Source organism: Lampetra fluviatilis, chromosome 34 (genome assembly GCF_964198595.1).
Source record: "Lampetra fluviatilis chromosome 34, kcLamFluv1.1, whole genome shotgun sequence".
NCBI lineage: Eukaryota > Metazoa > Chordata > Hyperoartia > Petromyzontiformes > Petromyzontidae > Lampetra > Lampetra fluviatilis.
Window position 1 is genome coordinate 9671420 of NC_136308.1, and position 15224 is coordinate 9686643.

At 51.8% G+C, this 15224-nt stretch overlaps 1 protein-coding gene across 6 annotated transcripts in view; it reads right to left on the bottom strand.

The window, feature by feature from the left end:
* Positions 1–15224, bottom strand: part of LOC144944368 (calcium-dependent secretion activator 1-like) — a 118608-nt gene that overhangs the window by 37621 nt on the left and 65763 nt on the right. For all 6 annotated transcript variants that reach the window (XM_078872477.1, XM_078872476.1, XM_078872475.1 and 3 more), the window contains exons 9-13: positions 9880–9946; positions 6926–7034; positions 5257–5466; positions 2153–2289; positions 475–662 (exon numbers count right to left, since the gene is read on the bottom strand). In XM_078872477.1, the coding sequence (XP_078728603.1) occupies positions 475–662; positions 2153–2289; positions 5257–5466; positions 6926–7034; positions 9880–9946 (711 nt within the window). The remainder of the gene's footprint in view (positions 1–474; positions 663–2152; positions 2290–5256; positions 5467–6925; positions 7035–9879; positions 9947–15224) is intronic.

The following is a 15224-nucleotide window of genomic DNA, read 5'->3' on the forward strand; positions in this document are numbered from 1 at the left end:
TTATCCAGCAAACCGGAAAATATCCATTGGAAAATCGAGCCATGTTGAGAATCCCATTGGAAATAAAGATCTCTTAATTTTTTTTTACAAATATGATGATGGTGGCACATGATGCCAGAAGCAATGGGTTTTTGTGTCACTGTCATCACGACTGTGCTATCGGTGGCGGCTCATGAGATCAGGTGTCTGTTCGCATCTCACACACAGCCGTGCGGGTCCTTCGTGTTAAGACAACGGCTCACAGAAGAGGGTATTGCAGAGCTCCCTCTGAGATGCCTTAAGGTGACCTCTGGTCCACCCGCTGTATTCGTCGCATGACAGTCACACCAACTGGAACTTTGCCAAATCCAATGCAGAACCAAATTCAATGCTTGTTTTGCGGGCCGTTTGGTTATTTGGAGGGGGCCTTTGGGCCGGTGCTCAGCGACGTTTGATCGTGCCGTTTGTCGAGCCCGGCGCGCCAGGGAGCCGAACCTGTTCCCGTGGACGTGCGAGGCGCAGAAGGCGAAGGAGTAGTGCAGCAGCGTGGGGTCGATGATGGCGCCGCTCTCGGCGCGACTCAGCAGCTCGTTTAGGTATCCCAGGTGGCGGTGGCAGCCGCGCACGCCGTACCGCGCGCAGTACTCGTCCAGCGCGAACACCTGGCCGGGGCTGAACCAGCCCTGCACCACCACCACCGCACAGCCCAACACAAAGGTCATCTCCGTGTCGCCTACCCAACCACTCGCTCACATGCTCATCCGCTCGCTCAACCGCTCGCTTAACCACTTACTCAACCAATCACTCAAAAACCTGCTCATTTACTCGGTCAACCACCTGCTCACTCATCCACTCAACCACTCACCCACCCCACGACAGGTCACAACACTTCCCTTTCTGCTTCTATCCTCACGCTGCTCAATTTTTCAATTCCCTCCCGTCATCGTCTCTATTCGCCCCAAACTCTTATTATAAATAACCTTGCTCGAGTCAAGACAAAACACTGGGAACTCGTCTTACAACTTCGACAGTCCTGTGCTTTGCTGGCCGCTTCATGTTTTCGCCCCTTTGCGCCTGTGCTCAGCGGTGGAGTTGAAGTGGTGGGGCAGCAAGTGAGCAACTATTCAAGGCCGTCACAACGCACAAGGGGGTGGGGGACTGTGTGGCAATCACCACGCCGGACGTCTTTGTCTCCCCTGCGGGGACGTTTACGCACCACGGGGAGATACTCATGTAAGGCTCAGTCGGCCCAATGGAGGCTCGGGACCGCTTCAGATATTCTTCACCGATATTGGCGGTGAGCAGGAATCAAACTCAGGTCGCCGGGCTTCGAGGTGCAGCGCACTAAGCCACTACACCACCGCTCATCGCACGCAGACAGCCACACGTCCCGCACGCAGACAGCCACACGTCAGTGGCATAACACGGTCGATATCGGCTCTGGTGCGAGGACGGAAATTACCCCTCCCTCCCGCTTCCCCGCACTCCCTCCCTCCCGCTCGCCTCCCACCCCCCGTAGCTTGGTGCCTGCACCATTTCTACCCGTGAGCCTCTGTGTAGTTGCACCGCCTGCACACTCGATAGCTACGTCACTGACACACACAAAGACGAAAATAAAGACTGCCAACTTAGAAGTACAAACTGGTGTGATAGGTGCTGTAGCGCGAGCATGCATTAAGGCCAGAATGGCACAAACGCACACACTCAATCTACACACGTAGAGCGGTGGACAGGTCGCGGCTGAGGATGTACGACGGCGATAAGACGATCAGAATAAAATAATATTTTTCTTCTTGGTTCTTTCGGTAAAGTCACGTAGAAGGGAAATAATGAAATAATAAAAATATAACATAATAAAATACAATTCTCACGACGTTTCAGCCACAACGCAAGCAGCTGTCCTTTGCTTGCGTTGTGGCCGAAATGTCGTGAGAATTGTATTTTATTATGTTGTAATTTTATTATTTTATTATTTTCCTTCTACGTGACTTTACCAAAAGAACCAAGTAGATGAATCCCTGCAGTCACGAAAGCTTTAAATCGAAATAAAATAATATTTATTCATCCTGGAGGAATCCGATGACCGGCAAAGCTCTTTCATCACCAATGTCGAGCACTGACGATCATCAACGGCACGCGTGCCACGCACGGCGCTGCTCCTGTGCCCGCTCACCAGGGAGGCGGTGGTGTCGCCCGTGCGATGCAGCAGGGTGAGGCGCTGCAGGGTGTCGAACAGCTCGGCGTGCGGGAAGGTGCACGGGTTCGCCGCGATGAAGTCGTCCATGCCATGCTTCTGGGCGCGGTCCGCGTCTGCAGTGTGAACGGACACAAAACACACACAGATCTCCCCCCCCCCCACCACGACCACCCCGTGTACAGCCTTGAACAGACCGTCGGGTCCAAGAGCGGTCAGCGAGTGGCGCCTGTGGTGAAGGCTGGGGTGGCACACGAGGTGGTGGTCGACGCCACGCCCGGCCGCCTTTGTCTCCCCAGTGCCGATGGTTACACATGGTACAAGGTACTCATTTGAGGTCAAATCGTGGTAATGGAACTCGGGTCACCGGGTTCGCAGCGAGGTGCGCTAACCACGGCGCCACCGCTCCCCACGCATGTGCACGCACGCACAAAGTTTAAGGACTGGTGGACGTCCGGATATGAAGCCAGGATCTCAGCAGAACCATCTGAACCGTGCGCCTGAAGTAATTTCCAAACTCGGCTACAGTGAAGGGGTCTGCTGAGGCTGGGTCCATCTACCATCTGTCACAGCCTTTGCATGGCGTAGAAGCTAACATAGCTCGTCACGATGAATAAACCACGATGCTACTGCTACACAGCCCAAACACACATCAATTCGCATATATACACACACACACACAAAGAACCCTCCCCTTGTATAACCTTGACAGACGGTTGGGGCAAGTGCTGTTAGTGAGCACCTATGAAGGCCGGTACAGCACACGAGGGGGTGCGTGGCCATCATCACGCCCGACACACATACACACAGTTATCAACGTACACACACACACGTACACAGATACACGCCAGAGAACCTAGACCCAGATCCACTCGACAGTAGAGACTGAAATGGAATGCCTTCAAGCACCTGTGTGTCACCCTTCATCTCCTCCTCGCCTCATCCCCTTTGTCTATCCCTCCCATTCCTCACCATCTCTCTGTCCCCCATCTCACCATCTCGCTCCCCTAATTCCCTCTCGCGCTCTTCTTTATCCCCGCCCCCCCCCCCCCCCCCATTTTTTTCCCGTTCTCTCGGCGTCTCCCTCGCTCGATGTCACCCGCCCTTCTCCCACGCGCTCCCCTCTCTCTGCGCGCTCCCATTGTGCCTCTCCTCCTCCTCCTCGTCTCTCCCCATCTCCCCGTTCGCATTGAAACCCACGGTGGATGCCTTCCCTCTAAGTGCGGCGGCGTGAGCCGCGGCACTTTCAATGTCTCTCTCCCACCCCCCCTCACCCCACTCTTTTATTTCCTGCCAAACTTTACGGCCTCTCAGCACTTCGCGTCACAATGTGCAGCAAAAAAAAAATATATTAAAAAAAAACACCACACACAAATAATAAATAATCTATAACAACAAAGCGCAGATAAAGGGTGATGACTTTCCATACTTCTTTTGACAGCGAGAAATGTATCGATTTTACTCCCTTTCTCTGCTCTGGCCTAATGTTGCAGGGGCGCGTTATTTATTTATCATATATATAGAAGACTTATCTGGACGAAGGAATAAATAAATAAATATCCAGACAAACAACGACGCCCCTGACAACAACAACAACAAAAAATAAAAAGGAATCGCGGAATGGCCGCGAGGCGGTGAGGGGGTTGCGAGCGGCTTCGCCTTTTGTACCCTCAAATCGATAATTATTACTACCGACGCGCGATGCCGGCTGGCCAGGGCTCACACGCGGGCAGCGGCGGCTGGAGCTGTCGCGACGGGGGGGGAGGTGGATGGTGTCTTTTTTTTGTATTAACGCCCTTAGGGGGCAGATTCCAGGGTAAAGGGCTTTTATGAGAGGTGCGTGTGTGTGTGTGTCCGTGTCAGCGCGGGTTGCCTGCGTCCTCCAACATTTAACGTGACAGCCGCGCACGGGACTCGTGGGCCCCGTGCCTCTCCCCCCCCCCCACTCACGCCACTCATCCCACCGCCCCCACAAACTCGGCGAATGCCGCTAAATGGCCTTCATCATTCAGCTCACGTCAGTTTTTTTCTCTCTCGCTCTCCCGCTCTCTCTCTTCCCGGCGGTAATTGTTCCGTGGAGTAGTTCGCCTTTCTCTCGTGGGTCGGGAGTAGCGCGGTTTGATTTTGTTTGTTCGATTCCTGGAGCAGTGGGAGAAAACGAGAGCGCCCCTGTGGGTGCGGCGTGAGAGGCATGGGGACGGTGGGGGCTTGTGAGGACCTACGTGCGCACGTGTGTATACGTGTGTGTGTGTGCGCACACACGCGTGCGTACACGTGTGTGTGTGCGTACACGTGTGTGTGTGTACACATGTGCGTACACGCGCGTGTGTGTGTGTACACGTGTGTGTGTACACGCGTGTGTGTGTGGGGAACGGTCGTGTCGTGGTTAGCGCGCTGCGCTATGAACCCGGCTCATGGCGACAATTATCTGAACCGGTCCTGGGCCTCCCCTAGGTCGACTCAGCCTCAAGTTAGTACCTGGTGTGATGTGTAAACATCGCCACGAGGGAGACAAAGGCGGCCGGGCGTGGTCCTAGCTGCACTACCCCTTTGTGCACTTCTGCAGTATGAATAGGTGCTCACTAATAGCACTTGTCCCAAAAGTCCGTTGAAGGTTATATAAATGGAATCTTCATCTTTTTTTGTGCTTTTGAATAAGTGAGCATGTGTGAGAGGTTGAATGCGTGTGTGTTTGGTGCTTATGAGAATGTGCGATTGAGCGTAGTAAGCACACAATCCCACGCACGCATAAAAAGAGTCAGGTTGACCGACAGATCCAGCACTCACCAATTCACTCCGGTCACTCGCTCAACTAGAGGTCAGTTCTCCTCATGATTTATCTTCCATCGCTGCTACGAAGGTTACAGTTCCCGTGCACTTCACACACGATGAGGACAAACGTAAGCTGGCAGGCCAGCTTTAGTCACCTTTCGATGCACAGGGACAGCTGCCAGTGGGGGAGGAAGGGAGAGAGGGGGGTTCCCTTTGAAAAGTTTTTGACGCAAGTCGCTGGCCGCGTGCAAGGAGCGGGTTAAAGGGGGGCGGCGCTGCATCCAGTCACCGCGTCGTCGTTCTCTACTCACAGAACTGGGAGATGGGTGCGTCGATCTGGGGGCCCCCGCCCTTGGCGTTGAGCTTCTGCACCTGCGTGGGCGGCACGGGTTTGTGCGTCTGCCCCGTGGCGCGGTACATGGCCTGCACCCACAGGATGCGGTCCTGCTCGTCGGCGCTGGCAAACGTCACCAGGTCGCCCTCCTTCACCGCGTTGAAGAAGGCGCGCCCGCCCTCCAGACCTGCTCGCCGCGCACGCAGCAGCAACAGAAATCAGCGCAGTAGCAGCTCCGCAGAAGCGCAGCGGCAGTGCACAAGCAGCACAGCAGAAGCACAGCACACCACAATAACAAGAGCACAGCAACAGCAGCAGCAGCAGCAAAGAAGCAGCACAGCAGCAGCAGCACAACAGCAGCAATGCAGCAGCAGCACAGCAAAAAAAAAGCAACAACACAGCAGAATAGCAGCGCCCAGCGGCAGAACAGCAGTGTCAAATGTCGAGGCTCAGTGATCACGGGAGGAAATAACGGTCGGGGTTGTGACCAGGGCTTAGCGTTGAGCGATGAGTTAATGCTATTCGGCAGCACAGGGCTTAGGGGAGATCTATGGCGAGCTTACTTCGGCCGTGTCAGAGAACATTTATTCCCCCTTGGAACCAGGGCTTCATTCTGGCTGGGTTTAACCAGGTCGGTGAGCCGGTAAAATATTTCTGCACCTGGCTCACCACATCCAGTATGCCTCTCGCTCTGGCTGTGGCTACTTCAACTCACGTGCCACCTACTACCATCTACAATCCACCTGCAAAACATTCAGTGATAAATTAAGCCCTGACTTACGGGGGATGAGGCCGGGAATTAGGGTTGAGTGATGAGCTAATATAATTCAGACACCAGTGTTAAACCAATAGTTCAGTTGTCAGTGTCACAGAATAAGTACCCCACGCATATTTTTCTCGAGGAATTAATGTGTTTTCCCAGAGCAACCAATATTCCTGAGCATCTGTTCCACTTTGTAATATTTGAATCGTGGCTTTGTGGTTTGAGGCACGAGTTATTGACAGGTACCAGTAGGTCTAGGGGGAATTCTGCCACGTGGTCTAATGGCCAGCACATTGGACTTGCAAAACATTGGGAGCACGTTTCTTAAATCTCTCCCCGCCTCTGTCCACCCGGCAATATACAGTAAAACCTTGGATTGCGAGTAACTTGGTCTGCGAGTGTTTTGCAAAACAAGCAAATTTTTTTAATAAATATGAATTTGATAAACGAGCGAGGTCTTGCAATACGAGTAGTACGTATATACGCTTTGTGTGCCGAGCGTCATGTGATCACAACTGATATACGAGTGCTTTGGATTACAAACACGTTTCCGGAACGAATTATGCTCGAAATCCAAGGTTTTACTGTAAATGGGTTCACCACAGTTAGTGGATCGGCAGCTCGTGTGTGGTGGTCCTGTGTGGTGGGGTAAAGTGTTGGTATGCCCCCCACTCCCAACACAACTGCTCACCGTGGAAGCGTAGACCAACCACTCCCGCGAGACAGATCCCCTGCTATTGGAGGGCACTTCTGCCAGTCATGGCCTGAGCAAACAATTTCAGGACTCCACATTTGCCTTTCTTCTATTTCTACCGGTGCCAGGAGGTGGGGGGGGGGGGGTGACCGGTGTGTATGGGGAAAGCCGCGGCACCGCGGTCCCTACCGGGGTGCGGGTCCGTGTAGTCCACCGTGTAGCCGTCCAGCTGCAGTAGCTCCTGTGGTTCCGTCTTCTTCTCGCGGTAGCTGCACATCGCAAACGTGTACTGGCTCACCTGCGTGGGCATGGGAACAGGGGGTGGGGGGGGGGATGCACATGCTCTAACCGCTGCTGGATGAAGGCCACCCCCCAAACAAACCCCCCACCCCCTCCCCGAGATTTTAAATCCCTCGCCTGGTATGCAGGAAGTCGTGGGATCGATCTCGACCCCGACTCCTGTATATTTGGAGTTTGCATGTTCTCCCCGCGGCCGCGTAGATTTTTCTCTGGGTCCTCCCAGTTTTTCCCGCCACATTTACAATCAATATCCCTTCAGAGTATTTGGCTGCGATACATTTCCACATGATAAGCCACTTGGTTGAGCTATCATTTGTGGCCAGGTCGCTTCTGAAAAAAGAGGTATATAGCTCAGTGGGCCTGACATGGTTAAAACTAAAATAACAATTCTGCGAGCCAAATGCCCACCGGCCCTGCTCTCCGAGCACAGCCCATGATGGCGGTGACGGTGACGACGACCGAAAACATTTCGGTGAAAATGGTCATGACGCTACACGTACGGCCCTTGTGTCCAATCCACTGCGGGATGAGGGCCTCCTCCTCCTGACGCTGTGTGGATCGTGGTGGAGGGGGTGGGTAATCGACCTATACGTCGCCATGCTAGGTCAGTGCAGATTGGTCAAGGCGGGCAGCATAGATATTCTAGCGTAGAAATAGAGCAGAGTGTAGTCCCGTAACAGTGAAGTTAAGATTTGATCAATTGAATTAAGACCACGAGTGGCCATCCTTCTGCCTGTCGTGTACCACCCCCCCCCTCCTATTAGCCCTATCAACGCACGTCCGATTAGCACGCTTGGCTACGTATGGTGCGAAAGAAGTTAAACATACATACAGCTTATTCTTAGGTTTTTTCGGTAAAGTCACGTAGGTAAAAACATTAAAAAAGTAAAATAAAATAAAATAAAAATCACGACGTTTCGGAGGCAACACAAGCTTCCGTCTTCAGGTGGTACCGTCACAGCCACGACAGCTGTATCAAGTAAATGAGAGATTGCAGGAGCTACCACTCCGTTTATATAATGGTTGGAGAAGGTGGTGGGGCAAGGGCCGCATACTTTTTATTAATATGGTAAGGTGAGGCTTAAGACTAAGAATAGACTGCATAACAAAGGTTGAGCCTTTGTTATGGAGAGGTGCGGTTTGTGACGCGACCTGGGACAAGGAGACCACCACTAAACATGGTAAAACTGTAATGGTTGTCTGTCAAATAAGATTGGCAAATAAGTGTAGTTAAATCTTTTTTGCATGGTTAATCACATCTTTCCAATGATTACTCAGTTTGTAACCGTCATCACGGTTGAAATTATGTCTGTGTTTGTATATTTGTATGGCTTCGTGTACAAACCTTTGATGGTAGCCAGGAGGTTTGCAGAGAACCTTGGTCTCGGAAAATATCTTTTTGAGATATTTTTGGTCACGCCTGCTATGTATGGCAACGTGATAGTTTTGGTCGGAGTTTCATGTGGCTGTTTCTGTATGGTGGGAGAAACAGCTTGGCGGATAGTGCGGTCAGAGTATCCGTTCATCCTGAGGGCCCGATGTACATGTCTTAATTCACCGGCCAGGTGGTGTTGGTCAGAAATGCCATGGGCTCTTTGGTATAGCGTTTTGATGAGAGAATTCTTTTGAGATGGGTGGTGGTGGGAATCCGGTTTCAAGTAGGAATCTGTGTGGGTGGCTTTCCTGTAGACAGAATGTCCCAAAGATCCGTCAGGCCTCCTCTCAAACAGAATATCCAAGAAAGGTAGTTTACTGTCTTTATCCACTTCCATGGTGAATCTGATGGATGGGTGTCTAGAATCGATGTGGTCCAAGAAGTGGTTCAATGCTGGGAGGCCATGTGGCCAGATGACGAAAGTGTCGTCCACATACCTCTTCCACAAGGAAGGACGCAGGGTGGATGTCTGGATGGCGTCTGATTCAAACTTTTCCATGAACATGTTGGCTATAACTGGTGACAAGGGGGAGCCCATAGGGGTACCCTCATTCTGTTTGTAGAAGGTGCCATTCCAGGTAAAATAAGTGTTGGTGAGGCAATGCCTAACCAGCGCAGGTACATCAGAATTCAATCCATGTTGGACTAAGTCCTCAATTATTGTTAGGGTGTCCGGTACTGGGACTTTGGTGAACAAAGATACTACATCAAAGCTGACGAGGATGTCATCAGGAGATAGTACTATGTCCTTAACCATAGAGACTAATTGGGTTGAGTACTGCTGAAGAGGTCTTGCCTGTGAAGGGGAGCAGAGTATCTGATAGAAAACGGGCAAATTTGTACGTTATTTTACTTTTTTAATGTTTTTACCTATGTGACTTTACCGAAAAAACCTAAGAATATGAATCATTGCAGTCACGAAAGCTTCAAATCTAGAAAGAAATACATACAGCTGTCTCTGTACACCTACCAGCACATACAGTCCTCAAAATAGTGACATAATTGACACATGACATTGAAATTACATTTGCACGCGATTAACACCGAAGACATTTAGCCGACACTTCAAAAAATTAGAACCAATTAACCTCCATTCGTCAACTGCATCATGTACCCCCCTGAAGATGTCACGGGCACTCCGAGGGCTAAGTGGACCACCGGTTGGGAAGCATTGAAATAGATCCAAGACGAGGAGTTAGAGGAGGGAGGAGTGGGGGGTGGAGGGTGGAGGACAGAGGGGGGTAGGAGGGTGGAGGGAGGGGAGGAAGAGAAGGAGGGAGGGAGGTGGAGTAGGAGGCAGGAGGAAATGTATGTGTGTATGTTGAACTTCTTTCGCACCGCACGTAGCCAACCGTGCTACTCGGAGGAACGTGCGGGAGAGCCATGTTCTCCAGGTGCCATGTGTTACCTGCACGAGCACAAAGTACCGCTTCTTCCAGCGTTTCCAAACGTTCTTGCCGACGGCCCACAGGTACCTGGGAAGGGGGGGGGGGAACAAAGCACAGCATTTAACGGCGACGTTAAAAACACAGCGAGCCGGGAGGTGGCCGAAAGGTCCGGGAGGTACCGCTGAAAGCCTGGGTTCGAATCCAGGTTTCAGCTGCTGGGTGTTCTCAAGGAAGTGATTTTCTGCTCAATGACTAACTATACGACCAAACTTTTTATTTTACTAGGTAAGGGCCCACTGAGCTATATAGCTCTTTTTCAGAAAGGACCTGGCCACAAATGATAGCTCAAAGAAGTGGCTTATCGCATGGCAATGTATAGCAGCCAAATACTCGAAACACGTGATGTTGATTCTCAATGTCGAGGGAAAAACCGGAGGACCTGGAGAAAAATCCACAAAATCACGGGGAGAACTCCAAATACACATGTCTCATGGTCGGGATCGAACCCACAACCTCCTGTATACTTGGCGAGGTAGTTAACATCTCGCCACCGTGGCACCCTGAGCCAGAGATAGATTTTCGCATTCCTATGGTGGGAGGTGAGACTATCCATAAGACGACTGTTGAATTCCCCACAAAGTGGTACCTATTTTCACAACCCCAAAAAGCACGATGGGCTGATTCAACCCACCAACCCTGATTCTACGGCACCATGCCATGAACAACGCGTCTGGATCAGGCCTCGTCCCGTCGGCAATGTGGAGCATAATTCCGCACCCGGGACACCACATCCAGTATTGCTTTTCCTATGGACCATGGCTACTGCTACTAACCACGTGCTACCTGCTCCAGTCCACCGATGAACTGAAATATGCTTCAAATAAAAGGTCATGGCGCAAGATTGAAAACCTGAATGTTAAAGTTTCCAGAGCTAATTCTTCAATTAAGCCGTGACCGGCAAAAAGTATCAAATCGTCGCACTGCGGTGGAGAGAGGGCGAGCAGTGAACCGTCAGGTCCCTAATAATAGTCACTCACGAGGCCGTTAATTACACAATTCTCCGATCAAAATGGTTCCACAAATCCCACTTAAAAATGCAGTCTCACCCACCCCACCCCACTTACCCCACCACCAGGCACACCCAGCAGGGGCGCTGTGGCTTCCACATCCTCGAGGCAGTGGCTCCCTCCCACAATTCACCACTGCCCCCTGCTGCTTCGATAACCACAGCGGCAGAGGCGCGTCCTCCTCCCACCAGCGTTAACGATGCAATACGGCCCTTCCCGACTGCCCCCCCACCCCCCACTATGTCAAAACCGGTGCTGAGCGTTGCTCGGACTGAATCAATGCTGCCGAATGTTTTAATCCCGGAACGGCAGCAGGCCGCAGAGTCGACGGGTTGTGTTAATACTTTATTTTTTTCGGTAAAGTCACGCAGGTAATTATTATTTTTTAATTAAAACTAAATTAAATCACGACGTTTTTTTTTACCTACGTGAATTTACCGAAAAAAAACAAAAAGTATGGATCCTTGCAGTCACGAAAACCTCAAATCTGGGTTGTGTTAAAACTAGTTTTATTGCGTAATGTGGAGACATGATCTGCTTCTCCGTAGCGTTAACATCGTATCGTCATACATTACCTATATTCGTCACAGTGGGTCTCTGGCTCAGGCAATCTTTGCTCAGTGGCAGATTTGCTCCTCTTCGGCTGCTGCTCCCACTTTCTGCAATCCCCCCCCCCTCTGTCACCATCCTGCACAGTCTTTCGAGTGATGTCTCCGATTTTTAACCCCGATCCATGTTTTTCTCTGTCTCGGAGTATAAAATTAAACAGGCTCTGAACGGAGCAGAAAAAAAAATGCAGACAAGTACAACACATTATAACAAAAATATATTTTTCCCTTCCACAACTCCTAACACCACTCTGTCAAGGAAAGCCACCGTGAGTTGGCAGGCTTTAGCACAGGATAGGAATTTCAGGGCCCGCATTTGGCCCAAGAATTCAGAAATCTGAGATGGCTCTGCGTCTAATGGGCGGCGTCAATGAGAAACTCGACTCCAGGACTCAAAGCCACGGCCACATTGTTTGATCCACGCCAACTCCGCGGTCGCATCTCTTGTGACCAACAACACCGGGCGAGATTGTGTTCTTACATCACGTAAAGTAGGGGAAGCAACGGGGCAGACGCATTCCATTGGTTCGAGTGTTATCCTTTCTGTGAGCAGCCGAGGAGCGGGGATTGGGGGGGGGATTGGGGCAATCTCCAACTCTCCCCAACCTTGATACCACAACATTGGTATTTTATCGATATGTAACAGATACAATACATCGAATTGTTTTGTTATTGAATGTAGGGTCCTATTTTAAAAGATTGGAATTTTGGGAATGCCCCCCCCCCTACCACCACTCTGCCCCTTCCGTCCTGCCCCCCCCCTCCCCATTGCTCATTGAGAAGTTTCTCGATCCGCCTTTGCAAAGTGGATTACAAACAATGCACATCCGACTCACTGGGGGACTGAGGTGTACGCAACCACCGATAGAAAATGTCAAATTCACCACCGTGCACCAATAAGGTCACTGGACACTCATCGATCGCAAGCTGCTTTAATCGCCTGGGCCAAGGCTTTGCGGTGCTTTGGAAGCGAGGTTAGAATGTACTCGAGGTTAGAAATATAATAACGAGTACAGGTCGGGTTTGTGAACATCCCGGCAGTCGTTCAGGGCGGATATGCGACGCTCGGAGATCCGACGTAACGTCGCCCACGCAGCATATTCACAAGAACACATCACACGCACGGGGATGTACCTAGATCAAGTTATTGGACTATCGATGGGATGATGACAAAGACCCCCCGGTATAGAGCACACAGGGCCGTTGGGGCAAGCGCTGCTGTTAGCGAGCACCTAATAAGAGGACTACAACAACACACAGAGGCGTGGTATGCCCAAGGCTTGTGTGCCGATTTTTTTGCACACCGCAAGCATGTTCTCTTTGAAGGCCGAGTTGACCTAGGGGAGAGACCCAGGGCCAGTTGTGATATTTGTCACCGATGCTAGGCTATGAATGTGAGTTAATTGAAATCCAGTCCGCCCGCCGGGATTCGCTGCCGAGTGCGTGCGCTAAGCACGGCGCCAGCGCTCCCCACCCATCCACACACATCCCCAGTGTAAGACGCCGGCTCTGCAGTTCCCATCTGCTCCACTAGAGGGCAGCACAAGGCTGGACCCATTCCCCCAGCAGTGGGGACGACACGAGCCTCCCCCCCACCATGCGAACATCCGACGAGTGGTGCGGGTGGGAAGACAAAGCGGGCGGTATATGGTGAGTGGTCAGTGACACTACGCTACGAACGCGGCGACCCGAGTTCGATTCCCGCTCACGGCCACCAACACTAGTGATGATGATCTGAACCGGTGCTGGGCCTCCCCTAGGTCGACTCAGCCTTAAACGAGCTAGCCTGGTGCGGTGTGTAAAGGTGGCCCCCCGCAGTGGCCACACCACCCCCGCGTGCCCCGTTGGTCTTCGTTAGGCCCTTGGATCTTTGTCGTTCTCCTCCACTGGAGGCCGCGAGTGCCAACAGCGTTGGCCCTTGAATGGAATCGCGAACCCGAATCGCTACAATTCATCGAACGTCGAGGTGAGAAGTGGGTGGGGGTGGTGGGATTCACCACATCCGAGAGTGAGGGTGCACATGAATAAGTGATGTCCACCGACAGATGACCACACCACCGTGTGTAGCTCCCAGTCCCACATCAATGTTGAGATTGCACTGACCCATCAAGATACCCCCCCCCCACTGACTCGTCCCAGCCTACATATCACTCCCCTCCGCACACTCTCCTACCTCTGCAATTTCGTCTCGCTACACTCCACTCCAGCGACCAAGGCTTTCTGTCGAAGCCCCCCCCCCGATTAAACTTCGCTCAATTGGGAGCTCCACTTATTTTCCTCTGCTGCCCCAAAACAGTCTGGATCTTCTTCCCCCCCCCCCCCCCAGCCATCGATGCAGTCAAATCCCTGCCCACCACCTCAAGACCTCTCCCCCCCTCTCTTTCTCCTCTCTACCTGTGATCAACGCCCCTTCGCTCTGTAAAATAAATATTCCCACCGTTTCTGTTCAGCGTCTTTGGATTTGGACACGGCTGTGTAAATCCACACGGTTGCATATCCGGATACAAGCAACGTAAGCCGAAGACGCGTGACGCAGGCCGTACCAACGCCATTCGAAAAACCAAAAATTAAGACGATAAAACACGGACGTTTCGATATTAGCTGTCACGCACCTAATAGGACCGTCAGAAATATATACGGAGGGCCTCTCAATATTCCCCCGCGGGTTTCCTTGCGGCTCTGCCGCGGTCTACGGTTTTGTTATTTTGTTAAAATTCCATTAGAAACCGAGCCATGTGCTCTCAGAAAACAAAAACAAAAATCACCCCATCTATTTCGGACCCGCCGCTGCTGCTGCCGCCCGGGGCTCGTTCCATCAAGGGGGAGGGGGGGGGGGAACCGACAACCTCGCCACAGCCGCCTCCCGCCACCCCCACCGACTCCCACAAGGCAACAGGCACCCAGCATCATCACTTCATATTTGTGGTGCCCTTCTCGCTTACTAAACTCCCTACTGGTGCCCCCCCCCCAACCGCTTGTGGAACTCCCTACTGATGCCCCCCTCCACCGCTTGTGGAACTCCCTACTCGTGCCCCCCTCCACCGCTTGTGGAACTCCCTACTGATGCCCCCCTCCACCGCTTGTGGAACTCCCTACTGATGCCCCCCTCCACCGCTTGTGGAACTTCCTACTCGTGCCCCCCCTCCCCACTTATGGAACTCCCTACCGTTGGCTTTCAGGCTCTCCGCCAGTGCTGACATCTCTTATGCGTCGACTAAAACACAAACCTTTAAACAAAAAGCCTTCTCTCATGAGCTTTGTTCCCGTCTGGCTTTTATTTTACCACCCGGTTTCTTTTAGAATTATATTTGTCCTTTTCCCGCATGGCACTTTGAGACATTGTGAAAGGGGCCTCATAAGAGCAAATTATATTCATACTGCACCTCCCATGCAGTCCATACCGATGCTTCCTGTGGCAAGGGTCCCGCACTCCGTTACGTTTACGACCCACCCCGACTGAGCATCTGTGAAAACGAGCTTCATAGCTCAACGGATTTCTCCAGGATAAATAGAGATTCTGATTCGGCCGTTGACTCGGGTCAATATAATGCCGTGAAGTAATTTCCTTTGTTTAACTGCTCAGCCACGTTCGGACTATTTCTGAGATATTCATGAGACATTCCTGATTCATTCCTGATCCATTCCCGATCCATTCCTGATCCAGTGCCCAGTCATTCCTGATCCATTCCT